Source organism: Mastigoproctus giganteus, chromosome 2 (assembly GCF_048544385.1).
Source record: "Mastigoproctus giganteus isolate SK-2022 chromosome 2, ASM4854438v1, whole genome shotgun sequence".
Taxonomy (NCBI): Eukaryota; Metazoa; Arthropoda; class Arachnida; order Uropygi; family Thelyphonidae; genus Mastigoproctus; species Mastigoproctus giganteus.
Window position 1 is genome coordinate 72,288,015 of NC_143576.1, and position 25,415 is coordinate 72,313,429.

The window sequence follows — 25,415 nt, forward strand, 5'->3', positions numbered from 1 at the left end:
TATTAATGGAAGAATTACCTACCAACTACCAAAATATTTACACTCACTGGAGATATGCAAATGAAGTTTTCTGAGCAGATATGAATTTTGTCGATGATATAGAGGAATTTTGCTAGTAGAGACAGCATTAGCATTAGTAGAGGCATTTGATGCAAGAAAGCAAGCTTATGCAGCATCAGCCAAAAAAAAAAAAAAAACCACTTCCACTTCACCCCTCTGTTCGTTCAAAATACCTGTCCAGCTGAGCCTTAAACTTATTTAGGCTATCAACCTCCACAAGGGATGGAAGTCTGTTCCACCAACCAACCACCCGCTGGCTAAAGGCAAATTTCCGCACGTCTATCCTACATCTGTCTTTCCTCAATTTGAATTTATGCCCTCTCAGGTGATTTTTCTGAGCTAGAGGAAGAATCCCATCAGCATTGAGCATGCTTAAAGCATTCAAGGCTTTATACACCTCTATCAGATCACCTCGCTGGTGCCTAGTCTCCAGACACTGTAATTTGCAAAACTTAAGCCTTTCTTCGTAAGAGCACCCCTTTGTTCCATTCACTAATCTTGTTGCCCTTCTCTGTACTCATTCCAGCAGCTCTACATCCTTCTTGAAATGAGACAGGGAGGTGATTATCCCTTTCTATAAGGCTTGAGTACTGTATACAGGGTCTGGAGGCATCATTTTAGGAAGGATGTAGAGTTTCTAGAACAAGTACAGAGAATGGCAACAAGACTGGTGAAGGCAACAAATGGGGTGCTCTTAGGAAGAAAGGCTTAATTCTGCAAATTACAGCATCTGGAGACTAGGCACCTGCAAGGTGATCTGATTGAGGTATATAAGGTCTTGAATGGATTGAGCAGGCTCAATGCTAATTGGATTCTTTCTCTTGCTCAGATTACAAACCTAATGGGGCACAGATTCAAACTAAGGAAAGATTGTAGAATAGATGTGCAGAAGTTAGTCAGCATGTAATTGATTGCTGGAACAAACTTCCATCTGTTTTTGTGGAAGTTGATAGCTTAAATAAATTCAAGGAGGAACTACACAAACATTTGGAATTAATAGATCAGTGAAATGGGAATGTGTTTTTTTTTTTTTTTTTTTTGCTGATGCACTATAAGCTGATGCACTATAAGATGCACTATAAACTGTTCCATCCCACTGCTTAAAAAAAAAAAAAAACAAGTATCCAATTTCACTTTTAAACTTGTCTGCAATCAAGTTTGTCTGCACCCTAATTGTTTTCAACATTTATTAACGATACTCATGAGACAATAAATATCAAGTTTAATGCCTAAATCTGCTAATGATACAAAGGCGGATGCAACAGTTAATAAAAATAATTTATACATACATAACATATATATTAAACACTAAAAGCCTGACATCCATAGGGAATAAGAGACACCAGATGTTAGAGAGGTATATGTATAGTGAATGCTAACAGCTAACAAATTAATTTACTTTCATCTGTAAACATTAACTGACTAAAAGGTGGGTGCTAGTGGTTAAAAATGTTAAATGCAAAATGACAATGAACAATCATAGCAAATATTGTCATGTACTATAATCTTGATTTTAAATGAATGCCTGATACAGTTTCAAGAAAATAGTAATGACTGTACTTTAGAGAAAAAATACTTTGTTTTGCAATGGAGGACACACACACACACACACACACACACACACACACACACACACACACACACACACACACACACACAACACACACAACACACACACACACACACACACTTGATTTTAAGGAATATTTACAATGTGATGTATGCAATTTTTCAATTAGCATGAAATTTTAATTTTAACATTGTACTAGAAGGCCTCGCCCCTCTGTTTACTTTGCTCGCCAACCACCGTGCACGTTTTTACCTCCAGAGTAAGTCAAATTTGTTTTCTACATCAGCATGTTCGTGAGGCAACAAGAGGGAGCAATACTCTTGATCTGATTACCAGTAGTGATTCTTCATGCATTAAGAATCTGCAGATAAATGAACCACTAGGTGGCAGTGATCACAGTGTGTTGAAGTGGGATTTACTCAAGGAGGTAACTACCATCAGAGGTAAAGGGAAGAGTTTTTGTTTTCGTAAAGGCGACTATGATGGTCTGAGACAGTATTTAAATTCTATACAGTGGGACCAACTGATGATGTTACCAACAGCAAACTCAAAATGGGAAGCATTCAAGGAACTAATCTTGGAGGCTACCAGGCTTTACATACCAACTAAGAAATATTGTTCAAGGTTTAGGCCTAAATGGTTGTCAGATGAACTAATGAGACATGTGGCAGAGAAGAAAAATGCATGGGATACATACAAATTAATGGGTGACATGGAAGCCTATGATAGATATAAGTTGGTCTGTAACCAAGTCACAAATGAGATTAGGCAGGCAAAGGCAGACTACGAAAAATCCTTGGCAAAGGATGCAAAGAAAAACAGAAAAGAGTTCTTTACATATTTAAATTCGAGAAGGAAAGGGATGAATCAGATTGGTCCACTGGATATTGATGGTTCAACAGTTGAGGATCCTGCTCAGGTGGCTAACAATCTAAACGAGTATTTTGCATCTACATTCACGCATGAGGAGTTATTCAGGAAGGAGAATGATGTAGGTAAAGTAAACATTGGCAGTGAGCTGGATGATTTTGTAATAACTGAGAGGAAAGTGGAGGAGAGATTGTTGAGGATAAACATAAAAAAGGCACCTGGGGTGGATGGGATCTATCCAGTTATATTAAAGGAGGCAGCAAAGGAAGTAAGCAAACCCCTAGCTATAATTATGAGAGCTTCTTTGGACTCAGGGGAGGTACCCATAGACTGGAGATGTGCAAATGTAACCCCAATTCACAAAGGAGGATCAAAGGCTGACACAAGTAATTATAGACCTGTTAGTTTAACTTCTGTTCCAGGTAAGTTAATGGAGGCACTGGTTAAAGAAGCACTGCAGGATCATCTAGACAAGAATTCAGTTATAGCTCAGACGCAGCATGGTTTCGTTAAGGGCAGGTCTTGCCTGACCAATTTGATTGGATACTATGATGTAGTCACAAAAGAACTGGATGCAGGGAATAACTTTGATATTATATATTTGGATCTTAGTAAGGCATTTGATACTGTTGCGCATGGAAGGCTGCTGCACAAATTGGAGAAGTGTGGCATTGGAGGCAAATTGCTGCTATGGATAAAGGGATGGTTGAGTGGCAGAAGACAGAGAGTGGTAATCAATGGACACTGCTCAACGTGGACTAATGTTATTAGTGGAGTTCCTCAGGGTTCAGTGTTGGGTCCATTGTTGTTTTCTGTATTTATAAATGATATTGATGATGGTGTATCAGGCTTAATGTCCAAGTTTGCAGACGATACCAAGGTTGGCAGGGTTGTTAAGGACACTACTGATGCTATGCTGCTGCAACAGGATCTGGAAAGGTTGAACAGATGGGCTGAGAGGTGGCAAATGAAGTTTAACATTGACAAATGTAAAGTACTACATATGGGAAACAGTAACCCCAGAGCAACGTATCAACTCTGCGGTACTACACTGACAGTGGTGGAGAATGAAAAGGACCTGGGGGTAATTGTGCAGGCAGATATGAAGTTCTCTGAGCAGTGCAGACGAGCTGCAAGAGTAGCTCATGGTGTCTTGTCAATGATATACAGGAATTTTTCTAGAAGGGATAAGGAGGTGATTATTCCCTTGTATAAGGCAATGGTTAGGCCACATCTTGAGTACTGTATACAGGTCTGGAGGCCTCATTTCAAGAAGGATGTAGAGCTGCTGGAACGGGTACAGAGAAGGGCAACAAGATTAGTGAATGGAACAAAGTGTTGCTCTTACGAAGAAAGGCTTAAGTTTTGCAAATTACAGAGTCTGGAGACTAGGCACCGGCGAGGTGATCTGATAGAGGTGTATAAGGCTTTGAATGGTTTGAGCATGCTCAATGCCAATGGGATTCTTCATCTTGCTCAGAATAATCACCTCAGAGGGCATAAATTCAAATTGAGGAAGGACGGATGTCGGATAGATGTGCGGAAATTTGCCTTTGGCCAGCGGGTGGCTGGTTGGTGGAACCGACTTCCATCACTTGTTGTTGAAGTTGATAGCCTAAACAAATTTAAAGCTCAACTGGACAGGTATTTCGAACGAACGGAGGGGTGAAATGGGAGTGGGTTTTTTTTTTTTTTTTTTGGCTGATGCTGAATAAGCTTGCTTTCTTACATCATATGCCTCTACTAATGCTAATGCTAAATCTTTTCTACTTAAAAGACACCTGTCGAAAAGCACTGTTTGATATCGAATCAGGAAATAAGCTAAGTAAGTATTATTTACCTGTGCATTTGTAGTGACGTAATTGCCCTACCCACTTGTACCACATGACCTGCATCCCTTTTCTCCCATTGGTTACCTCAACCCCCACCAATGTAGCATTCCCAAGGTGGAATAAATATCGCTATGTAATTATTTATCTGCATTTACATAGGTCACTTAGGAAAAGGTCTTTTGCTTCGGGTTCCATAATGCATGAGAAATATTGTTGCATCCGAAAGAGCCGACCAGGCTAGCCAGGTAGGCAAAGTGCCTGCTTGGCAACCCAAAGGTCGATTCCCGCCTCGGGCTTGGATCACAGTAAAATGCAAAAACTTTGGGAGGTGCATTATGGCCATAGAAGCTGATGCGGCAACAACTAACAAGGGGGGAAAAAAAAGCATCCGAAAGAGCAGGAATTAAAATATTTACAAACTACACAAAATATTATAAAATATTTACAAAATACTAAACTATTTACAAATATACAAATTATATTGGGTATCTTGATCAGCTGACATTACAATAAAACATCAAATGATGCTAGGGGTCATCATGTTTTAGAAAGTGAAGCACGTGAAAGAGGTTGGTGAATGTTATGAAGGCAGTTGTCTTTCAATGGGGGAACAATGTAATTATTTACCTGCATTTGGAGTGACATAACTGCCCCGCCCTCTTCTCCCATTGGCTCGAATAAATATCACTAGGAGGAAAACTTTAATGTATAGAGAGATAATGTACTATGGAGGAATTCATTTTTTTATTTTTTATTTTTTTTTATTTCATACATTACAGGAGCACCCCAAATACAATGGATAAAGACCATCTATAACTAAGTAAAAGGAATTAATCAATATTTAATTCATTAATTTTAATTAATCAACATTTTGTTCACTTTGCTTAAGAATGTTGATTCATATCAACCATCTTAAGCAAATGAACTAACAATCTAAAAAAACATTAAACGTAGTATGAAAAGATAAACTATATTAAGTTCTTATATGTTTTATCTGAAATTTCTAGATTAATTTTTACACTAATTTGAATTATATTAAAATAAATAAAAACACATCACAAATAGAGTAGAGATGCAGTAATTTCAATGTGCACAAAGTAACAGGAGTGATGTGGTTCGGGTGGAGAACCGAAGGGGACAATTTTCCAAAGCGTCACAGCCTAAAAAAATGTGCAACTTGTGAAAGGCAACACATAACACAGCACCAGGCAACACAGTAGCAACCTTCAGGGCAGAATTCCGGACCTTTTTGTGACATGTTTCCGGACATCCTCTGTGACTTAGATAATGCCCTCTTCAGAAAGCTGGAACAGGACATGATCTAGGACAAGGAGGATGTCGTTGTGTGTGCTAGGAGCACAGAGTGTCAAGAAATTAGCTGCAAACTCAGTGTTCTGATTGGTGTTTATGACAGTTTGAAAAGTAGGTTAAATGCCCTCAAAGGAACTGAAATGAGGGGGTATCAAACTCTTAGCTGCACAACTCAACAGCAGAGCTCTCTCTTGTGCACCAGGGCAACACAGTAGCAACCTTCAAGGCAGAATTCACTGGTAGTTATGGTAGTTATGGTCAGTGATACAACTGTCAAGGCACCAAGAAATATATTGTGCAAAAAGGAATAGGACAAGAGTATGTCTACCAGGAGCAAAAGTTGATGTAGTAGAGCAGATATCATCTTTAAGGGCAAAAAGGGTGATATTGTTGTACACATTGGCACTAATGGCATTAAGAGTAGAAGATCTGCAGACATTTAAAAAGTACAGGTCAATGTTGAAAAAAAAGTCACGAGTTAGGGTTACATTTGAAAGTGTCTGCAATTCTGGCCAGAGACGATAGGAAGGAGTATATATCATGAGAGCCTTGTCAATCGATTCGGACCTGGAGAGATTGTGGTTCATGGAGTAGAATTTTTCTTAGCATGATCTGCGCTTGATAACAGGAGAAACTGCTTTTGAAATACACTTAAACAGAAAGGGTACATAAATATTTGCTGATGCTATCGAGGCAGTGTTAGGTGGGTCGGAAAACTGCCTAGCTTAGGGGTGATACACAGACTATTAGATTAACAGTAGACACAGGCAGATGTGGAAGTGATTCTTGCACTGCTTCTATTGGAATGAGAAGCAGCCTGGAAAGCTACTTCTCGTTGAGGATTTCAAGGACTGCTAGGAGTCATTGTGAAACAAGTAACAACATGGGTTGCGTTAGGAAAACCAAGAGTAAGAACAGGTGCATCTATACTTGCATGTACACTGACGGTAGGCGTATAGTAAATAAATTTGATGAATTTGAGGTGCTAGTGAAGTCATCAAAGGCTGATGTTGATAGGATATCAGAGACATGGTAACACACAGAGATAAGCAATGCAGAACTGGGAACTGGAATTTTGGGAGTACAGTGTGTACAGAAAGAATAGACAGAATAGAAGAGGAGAAGGGGGTGATACTGTTATTAAAGAAACACACAAAATCTAAGGAAGTGCATCCAGTTGACATGGGTGGACAGTTGAGCGTGGAGTCAGTTTGGTGTGACATGAGCAGAAAATCAAGTTGAAAGCAGTAGTGTACTATAGGCTTAATGACTCTGATGACTACAACAAACAACTGAACAGAGAAAGAGTGGGCCAGTAAATCAGAGTGTCTTATAATGGGGGATTCTAATTTCCGAGATATAGACCGGAACTTGTGGATTGGTCACTCACACAATCTAAGACTTTCATGGATTTATTGGACGATTGTTTATCTTGATCTAATTATCAGCAGCAATTCTTCATGCATTAAGAATCTGCAGATAAAGGAACCACTAGGTGGTTCTTTTATCTGCAAGTGGCAGTGATTACAGAGTACTCGTGTCGGATTTGCTTAAAGATGTACCTACCATCAGAGATAAAGAGAAGGGCTGTTACCTTTGTAAAGGTGACTATAGTGGTCTCAGACAATTTTTAAATTCTATACAGTGGGACCAACACTGTAAAACAGTGTTGGTAACATCAGTGATGATGTTACCAACAGCAAATTCTAAATGGGAAGCATTCAAGGAATTAATCTTGGAAACTAAAAGGCTTTTCATATCAACTAAGAAATACTGTTCAAAGTTTAAGCATAAATGGATATCAGATGAAATAATGAGACTCATGACAGAGCAGAAAAATGCATGGGTTGCATATAAATTATCAGATGACACAGATGCCTATGGTAGATATAAACTAGACTGTAATCAAGTCACAAGCGGAGGCAGATTACGAGAAATCTTTGGCAAAGGATGGAAAGAAAAACAGCAAAGACATTTTTACTTATGTAAACTCTAGAAGGAAGGCGATGAATCAGATTGGTCAGCTTGATATGGACAGTTCGATTGTTGATGAACCTGATGAGGTAACTGACAAACTGAATGAGTAGTTTGCATCTACATTCACACAAGGAAGTCTGTAGGGAAGTGGAGGCCACAAGCTTAAACTCTTGCATTGAGCTAAATGATTTTGTAATAACTGAGAGCAAAGTGGAGAAGAAATTATTAAAAATGAACATAAGAAAGGCACTTAAGGTGGATAGGAGCTATCCAGCTGTATTCAAGAAAGCAGCAAAGGAAGTATGCAAACCCTTAGCCATGATTATGAAAGCTTCCTTGGACTCAGCACAGATCCCCAAAGGAGTCCCCAATTAACAACGGGAATCAAATGGTCACACGAGTAATTACAGACCTGTTAATTTAAATTCCGTTCCGGGGAAAATAATGGAGTCACTGATTAAAGAGGTGATAGAGGATCACCTAGACGAGACTGCAGTAACAGTTCATACGCAGCATGGGTTTGTTAATGGGAAATCTTGTCTAACCAATCTGACTGGATACTACAATGTGGTCACAAAGGAAGTGGATGCAAAAAATAATTTTAATTTTAATATCATATACTTCAATTTCAGAAAAGCTTTTGATCCTGTTGTACATGGAAGACTGCTGTACAATTTGAAGCTGTATAGCATTAAGAGCAAGTTGCTGCAATGGATAAAGGGATGGTTGAGTGGGAGACGACAGATTGGTAATCAATGGACACTGCTCTTTGTGGACTAATGTTATTAGTGGAGCCTCCCAGGGTTTGGTGCTGGGCCCATTGTTGTTTTGTGTATTTATCAATGATATCGATGAAGGTATATCAGGCTTAATGTCCAAGTTTTCAGATGATACAAAGGTTGGCAGGGATGTTAATGACAGTAAAGACAGTATGCTACTGCAACAGGATCTATAAAAGTTAGACAGATGGGCTGAGAAGTGGCAACTAAAGTTTAACATTGACAAATGCAAAGTACTGCATATGGGGAGTAGTAATTCAAGAGAAACATACCAAGTGTGTGGTACTACACTCAGGGAGTTGGAGAATAAAAGATCCAGGGGTAAATGTGAAGTCAGATATAAGTTCTCTGAGCAGTGCAGATGGGCTGCCAGAGCAGGTCATGGAGTTTTGTCAATGATATATATAGGAATTTTTCTAGCAGAGACAAGGAGGTGATTATCCCCTTGTATACGGCAATGGTCAGGCAACACCTTGAGTACCGTGTACAGGTCTGGAGGCCTCATTTTACGAAAGATGTAGAATTGCTAGGATGAGTACAGAGAAGGGCAAGAAGATTGGTGAGAGGAACAACGGGGTGCTTTTAGCAATGGAAGACTGCTGTACAAAAATTGGAGCCATATGGTATTAAGGGAAAGTTACTACAATGGATAAAAGGGAGCTTGAGAGGGAGAAGAGAGAGAGTGGTAATCAATGGACACTGCTCTTCATGGACTGTTATTAGTGAAGTCCCCCAGGGTTTGATGTTGGGCCCATTATTGTTTCTGTATTTATCAATAATATTGATTAGATATATCAGGGTTAAGGACTAAGTTTGCAAATGATACAACGGTTGACAGTGTTGTTAATAATAATATTGATAGTACACTAGTACAACAGTATCTGGAAAAGTTGAGAGATGGGCTGAGAGGTGGCAACTGAAGTTTAACGTTGTCAAAGGTAAAGTACTGCATATGGGTAACAGTAACCCCCAGAGTAACATACAACCAGGTGGTACTACACCCAGGGTAGTAGAATGAAGAAGACCTGGGGGTAATTGTGCAGTCAGTCAGATGTGAAGTTTTCTGAGCAGTGCAGACAGGCTGAAAGAGTAGCTCATGACGTCTTGTCAATGATAAACAGGAATTTTGCTAGCAAAGATAAAGAGGTGATTATCCCCTTTTATAAGACAATGGTTAGGCCTGAGTACTGCATACAGGTCTGGAGGCATCATTTTTGGAAGGATGTTGAGTTTCTGGAACGAGTACAGAGAAGAGCAACGAGACTGGTGAGTGGAACAAAGGGTTGCTGTTACCAAGAAAGGCTTAAGTTCTGAAAATTGCAGCATCTGGAGACTAGGCACCTGCGAGGTGATCTAAATAAGGTGTATAAGGCACTGAATGGTTTGAGGAAGCTCAATGGTGATGGGGGTCTTCCTCTTGCTTAGACTACTCACCTGAGGGGACATAAATTCAAACTGAGGAAAGACAACTGTAGAAGAGATGTGCGGAAATTTGCCTTTAGCCAGTGAATGGGTTTCATAGTTGGAAAAAACTTCCATCTGTTGTAGTGGAGGTCAACTTAAATAAGTGCAAGGCAGAACCAGACAAACATTTGGAGTGAATGGATGTGTGAAATGGGAGGGCTTTTTTTTTTTTTTTTTTTGGCTGATGCTATATAAGCTTACTTTCTTGCATCATATGCCTCTGTTAATGCTAATTACACAAGCTTTATTTATTAAAAAGTATGGAGATGTATTAATGCGCATATACTGACAACAGAATCAAGGTCAAACTGGTTATAATAATTTATAAAGAGAACTGAACTAGTTATATGCAAATTTTAATCAAGTTTCTCTTTAAGGGATGTAGTTTTACTGAGGAATGTATTTCAGGAAATAAGTTTTACTCATCAAGACATTATAAAAGAATCAGAGAAAAATTATATTTTTTCTTTTAGCTAATGATTGTAGATTATATCATTAAAGATAATCGTATTTGTCTTTATATTTTATTTTTCCATATAAGTTTTAATATTTGCATGGCAGCTTTCCTCTGAATTTTTTCAATTGATGCTGCCAATTCAGAATGTGGCAAAATATATTAGATCCAAAGTCTAAACTAGGCAATATCAGTGCAAAATAGAGTTCTGTATAGGAAGGAAGAGCACCATCTTTCAGCAAGGCTTTTCAATAAGCACAGGGGCCAGTTAGAAAAAACTTAATACTGGAATTAATTACTCGAATGGTAATAACAAAGAGTGCCAAGTTTCCTGTTTATCATAATTATAATTTATAATGGAATTGAAAAGATGCACAACCATACATAATGGTCAAAAAACTGCAGTTGTGTGAATTTAAATGTTAGTTGGTCAAGTCAGCAAATTACTGTTTATGAAACAGGTAACCACAGATTAACAAAGCAGACAGACAGATGTACACACTTTGAACATTTTCTATTTGTCTTCACTCTTGGCTATTCTGAAGTGACATCAAATTGGTGTCATCAGTTCATGCAAGTGGTGGATCTTCTTTTTTTTTTTTTTTTTTTTGGTAGTTGTTGGTGCATCAACTTGTGTGGCCATAATGCACCTCCCAAAGTTCTTGTAGTACTTTGATCCGAGCCCAAGGTGGGATTCGAACCCACAACCTTTGGGTTGCCAGGCAGGCACTTTACCCACCTGGCTAGCCCAGTCGGCAGTGGTGGATCACCAGCAAGATAACTATAATTTGTGTGTAAATGTCCACAATACTTGTCAACTTCTGCATCCTTACAACCATTATGAAATCCTGAAAGCCAGTGAAAAATATGCTAGCAGGGTAGAGCAGTATTACCACACACCTGTTTTAGCAATTTGTGAATATCAAGTCGAGGATTTGGGTCACACTTTCCCTCAACTTGCAATATGCAAATGACTTTGTAGAGGAAAGCAGTCAACAAAGATCAGCTACCAGTGGTGCACCATATTATGGTTATACATACTTTGACAAGCATGCAATAGGCTCAAGTCTGGAACTAAATTGTCAAACCTTTATGAAACTAAAAAAATTAATTAAAAGAAAGGTAGTTGAAAATAAAAATACATTTCTGATTATTTGTTATTTTATTGCAGTGGTATGGTAGATAGAAATGTACACTATTACTCAACGCATTAAAAATAAAAAATTTCACTGTTTAGTTCAAGACTTGATGAAAGCATAGAATTATTTCCTATGAATATTTAAGTGATTTTGCATGGTTAAACTACTAACATTTATCCATGATTTAACCTAAACTTGCTAATCTAGTTTTTAATCAAATAACATCACAAAGAAGGCGAATTCAGTACATTTATCAGGAAATAATTAGAAATAAATATATGGAATTTCAAAAAAAAAAAAAAAAATTTCATACTGGTTATCACAAAAAGGACTACAATAATTTCTGGGAAAAAGAAATAGAGAAGAATATAACGATTCTTCAAAGACAAATATTAAATTTAAAAAATAAAGCTGTTTCATTAATAAAAAACAAAATACATAAGCTTAAAATGACACTGATATTCAACTTCTTATTTTCAATAAAAATTCAAAGCAAGTATGAAAGTTACCTCAGAGGAAGAGGAGTGTCTTCAGGTTGAGCCAAAGATACTGTATCATCAGCTAACTAACAAAAAAATAAATAATAGTAATTTTTATAATAATAACAAAAGAATTACTACAAAAATAATTTGAATATCACAAAACAGGAGAGAAAGAGTCACACTTTCAATACCAGTATTGAAAGTGTGAAAAAATAACACCACTAATACAAATGATCCCCTCCAGTGACAGCTTGTGCTTTGTCACTGGAGGGGTCAGCTGCATTGTTTATTCATTAAAAACTTCTCTGGTGAGAAGTTTTTAATGAATAATGAACTATCTGAAATAAAGAAACATCATTAGACAACAGTAGATTCAATTAGCAATGCTGGGCGAGCAGTGAATAAATACAGCAGAGCTTGAATAATTTTAAATAATTCTGATTCTTCTTCAGCTTCGAATTATACAAGCTCTATTGTATATTGAATTTAAACAAGCATCGAAGCAATGTACAGAAGAAACCTTTAAATTCAAAACATGCTATTGAATGGGATTTTTTTTTTTTCTCTCAATGTAGATCAGAAAAGCAAAGGATACTACTGCAACAAAATAGGGCGAGGGGATGTTCACGAACTAGCTGATATATTCTGTGGTGGCACATTGTGTGTATGGGGGAGGGGGCGCCACCCAACTTGTATGCACTTGCTATTGTTAGCGCATCGGCTTCTGTGGCCATAATGCACCTCCCAAAGTTTTTGCATTATACTGTGATCCAAGCCCAAGGGGGGATTCGAACCAGCGACCTTTGGGTTGCCAGGCAAGCACTTTACCCACCTGGCTAGCCTAGTCAATGCACCTGGCTAGCCTAGTCAACGCACTTGGTCGCAAGCCCACAACAATGTTTGTAGTTTGTTAACCTGTCTGTTTGTTTTTTTTTTTTTTTTTTTTATTTCTGAGGTCTGTGCTTCCCATCGTTTTGCAATTTTCTCACTAAATTCTTTTCATTAATTTTCCTATTTTTAATTGCATTAAATTGGGTTTTAATTAATTTTTACTCTAATGTAAGATTTTCAAATTTTTCATTTTAATTTCTGAAGAGTATCATACGGAAGTGTTCTACATACTATATTGAAGTAAACTTCTTATTATTTTACAAATATTGATATCAATGAAGAACATATTGAGCATTACAGCTCTGGTTCATACTATCTATTTCATTTTTTAAAACTCTTATTGATTATTTCATTCACTTCCTTTCTCTCCAGGTATAGCCTATTGATACACACAATTATGGGTGATTTTTTGAACAGCTAGTACAAAATTACATTAAATTAACACTAAGATACTTGGGCCCAAAGTTACAATATTTCTTTTCTAAAATAATGCCTTCACAACAACATGGTTCCAAATTTTTCCAGGGTCAATTTAAATCAAAAAATTTCGGGCATAAAACAACTAACACTTGCCACATCACGTAATATCGTTAAACTTGCCTTAAAACCTCGATATTCTAATATAAAAAAATATCTTTCCCAAGTTAGGAAGCTTCACAATAAATTAAAAAATTATCTATATCCTAACGATTGGTCTGTATTGAAGACTTCCATAGATTTGCGATGGGAAACACAGGGCTCAGAAATAAAAAAAAAAAAGACACATTAACAAATTACAAACATTATCGGGAGGGTTCACACATTCACACAAATTCTAACACATTGTCACGGGCTTTCAACCAAGTGCATTCAAGTTGGGTGACGACCTCCAACAGGGGTCATCACCCAACTTGAATGGAGTCAAATCTACATGTGGCTGCCTATCTTAGAGAATTTTGTAAAATTTTGCAATTCGTAGCACACTTTTTATTGCCTGATATGTTCCCAAATATTTTTGGACAATTCATTGTCATCTCTATAAAATACTACCGAAAAGGGCAGAATATTAAAAAGTGCACTAAAACCCAAATTCTCTATGCAAATAGCTGTACTCTAGTTGTACCCGTTGAAAAAATTTCGCAATTGAATTTTTATTGCCTGATATTTTCACAAACTGTACCCATTGAGAAAATTTTGCAATTGCTAGCACAGTTTTTATTTCCTTATATTTTCACAAGCTGTACCCATTGCGAAAATTTCACAATTGGTAGCACAGTTTCTATTGTCTGATATTTTTCCGAAAATTTTTGGACAATCCATTTTCACCTCTAACAAAATTCTACTGAAAAGGGCAGAATATTAAAAAGTACACTAAAAACTCAGTCAAACTTTCATTTCTTTTGTTTTCTTGCATTTGCTTCTACTGTAACAGTACCTATTCAGTATCCAGCAAATATCAACCCTGACGTTGACGTTTCAGCTCCCCTGGTATTTCATCTTCTTGGGTTTAATGTCCTGTTTAAACCTCTCACCCTGTTCTTCACTTACACTTCCAAATGTGGAAGTGTAAAAATGCACCGTGACAATCATGTTGCAGCCCATCTTCTTGAAGTTCACCAACATATTTTCACCTGTAGTCTGGTAGTCCGGATCTTTATTGTTCTCTAAAAAATTCTCAACCACAGACCTGAAACTAATGCATACCTGAATTTCTCTTTTAAATTTCGTTCCCACATTAATATGTGAATTTAATGTTTTCTCTAGCTGTTCTAAAGAAACGAAGTGCAAGTAAGTATACACTGAATCCTTATGTCGTAAGCAGGTAAGCCAGTAGACGTTGAATCCTTTATCATTTCTTGTATCTGAGGAAACTTATAAATTTTCTTTGATTTCACCATTTCAGACCGATCCTGAATGCATTAGCAGAAACATGAAAGGCATGTATCTTCTTCGCCACAAGGTATATTCAACATGACCAATCATACTAGCATGGCACTGGAGAAGTCTTCCAGGCTGTGACAATTCTAATTCCTTAAATTATTACTCACCTTAAAAAACAAAAACAAATAAACTCGAAGTTGATAATGATAACAATAAAATGACTTCTGAATGTTTTAAATGTAACAAATGGCAACAAGTGTATGAGTTCATGTGCGCAACATGTGGAGATATAGAAAGCGAGCAGTGCAATGGAATCCTAACGATTAGTTCTTCCTTTTAAGGTAGGCAAATTCGCAATGCAGTTTTATTATTTTTATATATTGATTTTTTTTTCCAGAACAAAGGACCCGACTGCACAAACTGTTAATCATTTAAATAGTGCAAATTATTAATCAGAAAAAAATGACTTATCAACTTATACAACTGTTTGTGTAACAGTTAACATCTTCCTGTGGCTCCATGTATGAAGTAAATGTTGAACTATTCTTAATTGTGTTACAAAACTGGCCCGTTCCTTAAAATCAAACTATTCAGAATTTTTAAATTTTAACAAATTTGTGCACACCTAGGAAGAAATGGCTTCAGGTTGAGACCACTTCCAGCCCGACAGCTAAGCCTATCGTTCACACTGACTGTTGAAAGAAGAGCCTTCCGTATTAAATATATAGATTTAGGATATTTTTTTATTTATTTTATTTTTTTTTTAAATACTACATATCAGTAGCATCTGCTGAAAATTTTACTGGGAGAGCCCAAAAAAAAGAAACACTATACATACAGGGGCCTTTCAAAGTTATGCATACACATTTTAAAAATTTATATTTAATACACAATATATACAAATTTTTTTGATACTTTGAAGACAAAACAAAATAAATTTTTTTTACAACAATAAAACTTTACTTTAATTGTTCAAAATGCCCTCCATCAGCATTAATGCATGAGCGGCATCTATCTTCAACAGATCTACATACTGAAATGCACAAATCAGGTGAAATGTTTTCTGCTTCTTGTTGAATTTTCATCCAAACTTCCAATGTTTGTGGTTGTTGTTATTTGGTTTTTAGGAGCATTAGCAACTAAGGCCATATTGCTTCAGGAATATGTGGTGGTCATTCCCTGACCTTTCCACATCCTCAGTATTTGGTGGTCACGGGCTCAAACCCCGGTCTAATCAAAAAACGTGTGCTACGCACTGCGGCTCCTGCCCACCTGGCTACGGAGGCATCCAACGCTTGTGGTTTGTGACTGTAAACCTGATTTTTCAAGTACAGTGGTACCTTGGTTTGCGAGCATAATTCGTTCCGGAAACGTGCTCGTAATCCAAAGCACTCGTATATCAAAGCGGATTTTCCAGTAAGAAATCATGGAAACCCACATGATTTGTTCCAAAACTCAAAAATATTCATATACTGTAAAAATGATTAATACAAAATACATACATAACTTTTCATATTTTTAATATTTAAATTTAATATACATAAAGCAATCGGATTTATGGTAGGACGACTTTCACTGTCACTAACGGAATCACTGCTATCTGTTGACTCTTTCTTTTTTGTGCGACTTTAACAAGGAACCTCTCCAATGACACGTGCCTCCGGTTGAGGATTTCACGGAAATATGACATTGCATTGTCGTTAAACAGATTCATTGCTCGCACTATTACAAAATGAGGGGGCACACTTGATACACATAAACAAAGCTGCGCGGGTGTAGCAATTGAATAAACAACACCGTAAAGGCAGAGATACACTATTAACACCTCACATTTTACTAAAGCACATTTCTAGGGGTTACTACCATAAAACAATAAAAACAATTTCCAGTTACGTTCCTGCTAGTGGAATCTGTTATAAACTGGTAGTAAACTCAATCTAATTGCATTTGCAATTATACCGATAGCTGTAATTGTGTGGGTTTTTACGTTATTATGGCGAAATGTTTTTCCCCTTCACTGATATAAAAAACATAAATACATTTTCAGAATCTCCTCTTCATTCCTATCGTGTTGCGTTCAGTTGGGGTGATTCTGCATTTGACTGCCAATTCTTGTAAACACAAAGGTGAATCGTGCATAAGCGAATTCGGTTCGTGTTATATAAGATATCGTTCTTCTATTTATAAATTGTGTATGATCAAATTCGTGTAATGTAAATACATGTTATACGAGGACTGACTGTACTCGTAGTGCAAGACCTCGCTCGTTTATCAAGTTAAAATTTATTAAAAATTTTTGTTCGTCTTGCAAAACACTCATAGACCAAGTTACTCGCAATCCAAGGTATCACTGTACCCCAAGCAAAAAAATCTAGAAGGGTGAGATCTGGCAACCTTTTAATTCCTTTTTAAATTTTTTAAATTTAATTCCTTCATCATTCTAAAAACACTTGAATGGTTTAAAGCTCTTGTGAACACAGTCTTGTTGATTTTCTTTGGGGTGCACAAGATTGCATTTCTTACAGCTTCAATGTTTTCATTACTTCTTGATGTCCTCTTCCTGCCATATGCTAAGTTGTTGATATTCTGAAGGGTTCCATGCTCCTCAAATTTATCCTGCAAACAAGTAATTGTTAAACGTGTGGGCACTTTGTTCCATATCGTGATTTCCAAGCATACTGAACTTCAATGACATTTTCATATTTCCAATACCATTTTATAATTGCCTTTTCTTCCTCAAAACTTAATTGGGTACTCTACATTGATTTAGAGGTATCTATAAAATAAAACAACAGTTAAATTATTGTAAAAAAAAAAAAAGTATTTTTAAGCTACAAAATTAGTTTAAAAAAATTAAATTGGTGCATATTGTTCATTAAATATAGATTTTTAAAGTGTGTATACATAATTTTGAAACACCCTGTATATAGTTTTCAAAATATAAAGTAAAGGCACATAAACGATTAATGACATCAAGGAGGGTGAATAGCAATACATTTACCTTTCACTTTATTTTATTTTTATAAATTATGGTATGTAACATTTTTGTATAGGTACACTTATATTTATATATCAAAACATCAATTTCCAAACTACCCAAAAGTAAATTATAATATAAATTGGTAAATTTAATCAGTAGAATTAGGATAAAAACTAGGGGGGGGGGCACTAATTATTATTCATTACAGTTAATCAATCAGTCTCTTTTACTGCCTGCACATGGACTATCTAGATACTATAAGTACATTATAGTATTTTAACATGGCTGATAATAAAACATTTTCTTATATTACAATATTTATATTGTTTCTGTCACTCTAATGCACCATTTACAAAGTATCGAAACCACTACCATTCAGTTTAGATGTACTAAATTCGAAATAGAAAAATATTACTAATATAAAATAAAATAATTTAGCAAGAAAGTTTGCCAAACTTGCACTTAATTGTCTGGTTAATCAAAATACTTTGCACTTCCATAAACCATGGTCATGTTGTGGCTTCTTGATAAGATAATGTAGCCTGGTTTATGATTATTTGTTTATTTATATATTCTATCTTTTTTATGCTATTAGATGTAATTCATTTAATCTTATATTAAATATTATTACATTAATTTTTACTTAATTCACTGCACGCTTTACAAAAAAGGCATTTATTAATTAAAAATTGTTTATTCTCTAAAAGTGTATTTTATTTTACCATCCCCTCTTGGCTACAGCTGCTTAGCACTGGTTAGAGTGCAGGTACCATATGTTCTACATAGAGAGGGCACCGGGGTCGCGGAAAAGAACAGTTGGTGGATTTTTGGCTGCTGTAAAGGAATAAGTATTTTTAATTTTTACCGTATTTTTTGTTAATTAACATAGTACATTGTGTTTTACAGAGATATTAAGAGGGCTTAGTAGCGTTTGTTAGCTTCTTATTTTGACTTTAACCAGCGATTTTTGGAAGTTGAGCATATTTTATTAGTTATCTAGTTATATTGTATTAGTTATTTGGAAGTTATGCATATTTTATTAGTTATCTATCTCCCAAAAATGGGGATAGTAGTCTGGTGTAGTCAGTTTTTGTTATTGGTGTGTGTGTGTGCGCGCACGTGCGCATATATACACAGTGGATTCCGGTTATTTGGGCCACCGGTTATTTGGGATAGCCGTTTACTTGGGGCAAATCTTAAAAAACAAAACCCGATCAAGAAAATAGCCAGGGTTTACTTCGCTTAATTGGGACAGCATGCTGTTTAATCAGGGCAGGAGACTGCAGCACTGGAGATTACCCTACGATTGTTTCCGACCATACCACGTGGTTCGGTCGAAATTCTGGAGGTCACAACCATAAAACAATTAGCAGTCACCTGTTTATTGGGCTTTTCTGTTAGTGAAATCTATCATAAACGGCCAGTAAACTTGATCTTACTGAATTTGCAATAATACCGACAGCTGGAATTCTGTGGGTTATTATGGTGAAATGTGTTTACACTTCCACGAAATCTTCAATCATATAAAAAAATTAATTTTCAGATCTTCTCTTCATTCCTATTTTTAAAGCTTTGTAACTCATTACTCCCTTCTCAGTCACGCGTATCGTGTTACTTGCAATTTGTGTGTGCCTTGTTCTTTGTTATCAATTGCTCATCTTTTTACTGTTTTAAATTTTAACCCCCACCCACAAATGACAGTGAACAGAAATATCAACTAGTTTAGTTAGTATGTACATATTACAGTACATATTAATTATTCCGATTATCACGTATATTCTTCCGAATTTCAGTATCATTTAATTTTTTAATTGGTAAGGTAATAAAGGGTATATTTGTGCTTAATATATCTTTACTTTGATAGCCTATGGATAATATTCCTCCTATTTTCTCTAATTATAACCGCTGTTTAATAGAATTAAAATTCAATTCTCAAACGTGATCACAATGACCGACGCTTACTACACATCGTATAGTGATTGATTGATTGATTGATTGGATTTTATTGGCACATCAGCAACTTGGACTATAATGCGCCAAAACCTTGACAAACATTCAGTGACCTAATGAATTAGGTCACTAAGTCAGGATATAAAAACAAGTATAAACTATAAAAGACAAAAATCAGTAAACAAGTAACAATAGTAAATGTTAAAATAATAAGATTTTTTTTTTTTTTTTTTAAATGTGTGTAAAAAGGTTTACTGATTTTAAGAAGCTGAAAATAGCAGACACATGGTCATTGTCGGATAAAATCTGACTGAGTGTATACGGCTCAGTCAGATGGTTAAAAGCAGTAAAACGAGCATTTCTAAAACTGGTACAGTTACATAAAATATGTTCAACGGATAAAATGGTGTCACACCGCTCGTACATAGGAGGGTCATCAGCCCTCAGCAAAAAGGAGTGTGTAATATGACAATGTCCTATGCGGAGCCGAGCAAGAACAACTTCCTCTTTGCGATCTCTGCGTAAGCTGGACCGCCAAGGATGGATCACAGGCTTAATTCGACAGAGTTTGTTTGTAGTAATCAGTCGATGCCACGAATCTTGCCACTGAGATTGTAAATTATTACGGATCACTTGCCTGTAGTCTGTATAGGGGACTAACAGGTCAAGATTATTCGTCAGGGCTGCCGATTTGGCTGCAATGTCAGCCAAATCATTTCCTCTATCGTATAGTGAATGGTACTTTACTATGGTGAGTCCGTCGTAACGTGAAACTTCGGATAATTGAGGCAGCTGCTTAATCGGGCCAAAATGCACTAGTCCCGATGTGTCCCAAATAACCGGAATGGACTGCATATATATATATATATTATGTGAGGTAAAAGTTAGGCAAAAGTAATAAAAATAAATAAATATGGCTATGTAGCTATCATTAGAGGCAGCAAATGCACATCCTCCACATGATGCCTAATCATATCTGATAATTAAAATAAATATGATATTTAAAATAAAAACATCAGCCAGTTTATTTATTTTTATTACTTTTGCCTAACGTTTACCTCACATAATATAAATTAGTGGTAGTAGTGGGTTGATATGCTAAATAAGCAGCGCCTGTGCCGCCATCTATTCTTTTCCTTTCTATTATATAAGCTGGTTAAGCTTGCATTATGTCAGTGGTGTGGCTCTGATCAAGAGTGCTGTCTGTTCTATAGATTATTTTTCGCTGCATAAGGACCACCGCCATGCAAATCCTCTGCATTGGTTGATCTATCGGAGAATGGTGGGGTGGTTTGGTTCTTCGATATTTCTGCCTTTGCGATGATTTGTATGACGATTGAAATGCAGCGATTCCATGACCATTATTGGCCTCGTGGTCCTCTGTTGATATGGGGCATGATGGTCACTCTATCATTTTGATATTTTAGTTTTTTGGTAGTTTCTTTAACCCTTTTTTGGTGATATTTCACGTCTTTTGGAACTGGTACCTTCGAGGGGGGTACCGCTAAATTATTTATAATTGGCATTATTTTAAATTTACATCATTTTATTAATTGGGTTTAATGACTTAATTGACTAAATTATACGGGGGATTATCGACTACCTTTTTGTCCTATTATCTTTACTTTCCCTTCCCTGTTTGTTTATTTTATATTATTTTGCGTTTCGTTTCGCTCTGCATTATTGTCGTACTACTGGCTGATGTTTTTATTTTAAAAATCATATTTATTTTAATTATCAGATATATATATATATATATATATATATATATATATATACCAATAACAAAAACTGACTACACTAGACTACTTCTCCATTTTTCTACCTTCTTATTTATACTTTCTTGTTATTCTATTCAACACACACACACACACACACCATGCAGTATATAGACATAATTATACTTTAATTTTCCTAGCAATTTCTCATTTCATCTTTAATACCATTAATGCTGTTACAAATTTTGTTAATCCTTATTTATCAAGCAATCTTTTTTTTTTTTTTTTTTTTTATTTATTTATCTTTCAATCCTTGGTTATTGAATAAAACGAATAGATCCTTTGAGACTCCATGTTTGGACTCTCAAATGACCTATTCATATTATTACAGTCAATAACCAGGATTCAAGCCAGGTAAAGGTCTACCTAACTGTTTAATTTTTTGATGTTTAATGAAGTGATAATGAAGTGATATTTTAATAAATTATCACTTCATTAGGAAAAAAACAACAACGAAAGCATGCAAAACTAGAAACTGAAACCATTGGTCCTCCAAATGAATGCAGGGAAGACTTTCAAAGGTGTTGCTGTGCCTATGCATGGATTATTTGCTATATTTATCTATGCAATGAGAAACAGTTTTAGAGGGGCACACTGCTTTCAGCTATTGACTTATGAATACAACCACATTATATAACATTTAAGACTTTATACCATCAGTTGTCAGACAAAATAAACACAAATTACTAATAAACAAAACAAAAATTATCAGTATAAGATAAACTAATACAAAAAAAAAAAAAAAAAAAACATTTTAATTTTTTGTTTTTCTACTTACAACAAACAAAGCAGTTAAGTCTTAAATAAAAATCTTAACACGAATTAATACCCACTTTTTAAAATATCACATTTAGTTGCTTTGCAATTCTGTATAAAAATTTGTTGCTGTTATTGTGTAATGGCTACAGCAGTATAAGAACTGAAAAAGTAAAATATAAATTTCACACTTATAATTTTTTATTTCACTTTTGATAATTACAGAACTCTGCTTTTAAAACAATTTGTACTGCAGCAGAAAATAATTTCATTAAAAATTTTTGCAGACAAGCTTTCTCAATACATTGTAAAAATAAAATATATTTTTATTATTAGTAGTAGTACTGACAAATGAAATAAGCATATACAGTATCAGCAAAAATCTTAAATAAAGAAAAGACACTGCCCACCTCATCTGTCCATCCCCTTTAATAATATGTCTGATTCTTCTTTAAATTTATTCTAGTTACCCACTTTCACAGTACCACATGGTAATTTGTTCCAGCCATCATTTTCTGGGTAAAAGCAAATTTTCACATATTTATGCTGTGATAATATTCACTAATATTCACATATTAGTGCTGTGGCCTATATATATATATAGGCCACAGCACTGAACTCTGGGGAATTCCTTGCACAAATAACAGTAGTCTGAAAAAAGTAGTGCCCACTCAACCATCCCTTTTTATTTGTAGCAGTAATTTGCCCTTACAGCCACACTGCTCCAATTTGTACAGCAGTTTTTTTTATGTAGAACAATGTCAAAAACATTCCTGAAATCTATGATGTTAAAATTGCTCTTTGACATCCAGTTTATTCCTTTGTTACTGTATCACAGTATCTGATCAAATTGGCTAAACAATATCACCCTTTAATAAATCCATGCTGTGACTGTTTTCTTGTTTAAATGGTACACCCAAAGAGAAGTCAAACTAACAGGTCTGTAATTAATTATGTTCCCATTATGAATTGGGAATACATTTGCACATCCTCAGTCTACAGAGAAACCCCCAACCTAAATCCAAGGGTGCTATCATAATTATTGCTAAAGGTTTGCTCACCTCTTGTATTGGCCATAATATAATTGGACAGATCCTATCCATGTTGGGTGACTTTTTTTTATTAGTATATAATTTCTAGTAACAACCAACAAACTGGTTTAAGTTAAACTGCTTTTTTACTTATATATTTTTTTTTCTTTTATGCTTTTATGTATTTTAAACACTTCAATTTTATATCTGTTTTAGTATTTTATGTATACATCTATTTATTTATTTAACTAGTTTGTCGGTGGTTACTAGAAATTATATAAGTGATGCAGCCTGACACTGAAGGCCTGTTTTCTAATACTTATTTGTTTAACATCAACAATTTATCCTTTACTATCCTCTCAGTTGCCACAAAATCGTTTGGCTCCCTCCACCCCATCCCATCAAAATGTGACATACTTCTCACATCCCCATCCCTACAAAGTTCCTCAAGTGCAAATGTAGATGCAAAATATCTATTCAATTTGTCGGCAAATTGAGCAGAATTATCAGCAGTTAAACCATTCACATCTAGTATACCATGAGATTCATCCTCTTCCTTCCTGTTTGTACAAAAACTATTTGTTCCTTTTTCTGGCAATCTTTGCCAGACTTTTTGTAATATGCCCTAGCTGGCCTAGGGCACATTACAGACTAGTATAACTACTTTATAACTACTGTATTACCTGATAATTTATATGCATCCCACTTATTTTTCTTTTCTGGCACAAATCTTATCAGTTCATATTATATCTTTTCAGGTTATATCTTATCAGTTCATATTATATCGTTTCAATCTACCAGCAGTAAATCTTAATGGTCATAGAAAGAAAAGTAGCTTCTATGTTAATTCCCTGAATGCTTCACAGTTATTTGCTAAAATCTTCTTATAAAAACAATAAGTATTCCACAATCATAACTTTAAAAGAGTCATTTCCTATGAGATAACTACCAATTAATATATTGTTACACCAAGATTACTGCTATTGTTAAAAGCATATAATTCAGAAATTGATGCATGTCCCTTGCTCACATACAACTAGTCCTCTCAATTATCGGAGTGGCAAGGAAACAAGTGATAAGAAAGATGTCATAAGAGTGTAAGATAAGCTGAGCAGCCCAGTGACCCCACCCTACCCTCTAAATACAGGTAACCTTCGTAACACGTTAGTTAGATTCCTATAAAATCTCATCTTGTGCAAAACTGTGTTATACAGGACTAAGAACCAGTACAAAAAGGGGGGTGAATGTTCCAAAAGCTAACAATAAAACACCATATTTTTTTTTTATATAACTACTGGAAACGTGTTTTTTTTTTTTTTTTTAAATAGTCATAACTGAAGTCATACAAACTGTGATTCATATATGCCAGATAATGTAAATTCATTAATTTTCTTCCTCTTCTTCGCTGCTAAGCCCAATCAAATGAGAACATTTTCTCTTCTGCAAAATATCTTTGCTTTCTGAACTTTCTTCTGCAGCATCTAGACCGTGTATCTTCTGTGCGCGCTCTCTCTCTCTCTCTCTCTAAAAAATCAGTAATCGAGGTTTGTTGCTTTTGCTTGATAGATCTTTATAAATTTAATGGTATGGAGCTAGGCATTTTTGAAGCTCCATTTTGAACTTCGTGCTCCACTCAGTCGAAGGATCTGCATTAAAAAAATAAGATTCTAATTGCTCAGCTGAGTTGATGCCTTCCCATATGCTTTTTAGTGTAAAATTTTCATCTGTGCTATCATCTCTGAATTGGATTGGTTTACCTCCAATGCCATTTCCACCAAATCCACTTCACCAGCTTCTTTTCCTACCAGTAATTCTTGAACATCTTCAGTAGTCACATCTTCAAAACCTTCCCCTCCTACCGACTTAGCAAGTTCTACTATCGCACAGATTCCATTTTCTGTCAGTTCAACCATATTTCCTGAATGAAGTAATTCTGGCTATGCATTTTTCCAACGTGCAGTTAATGTTGACGGTTGGATTTTACTTCTTTTAAGTGATCTATTGAAGTGATGGAGTTTCCATGCCTCCATCACTTCAATAGATTTGGAATCCATTTTTTCCAGAATACATTGTAAAGATTTTCTGGTGTAATGAGTTTTAAAGGTAAATTAACAAAGTTGTATTAAAAATTAACAAATTTAAATTAACAAAGATGGTAGAAACAACTTTAACATTTGGATGACTTAAATCTTTTGGGTGGTCTAGCACATTATGCAATAGTAATAAAACAT

The 25,415-nt window shown here is 35.5% G+C and overlaps 1 protein-coding gene across 3 annotated transcripts in view; it reads right to left on the minus strand.

The window, feature by feature from the left end:
• Positions 1–25,415, minus strand: part of Crag (DENN domain-containing protein Crag) — an 878,555-nt gene that overhangs the window by 685,516 nt on the left and 167,624 nt on the right. For all 3 annotated transcript variants that reach the window (XM_090389072.1, XM_090389068.1, XM_090389077.1), the window contains one exon: positions 11,966–12,021. In XM_090389072.1, the coding sequence (XP_090245198.1) occupies positions 11,966–12,021 (56 nt within the window). The remainder of the gene's footprint in view (positions 1–11,965; positions 12,022–25,415) is intronic.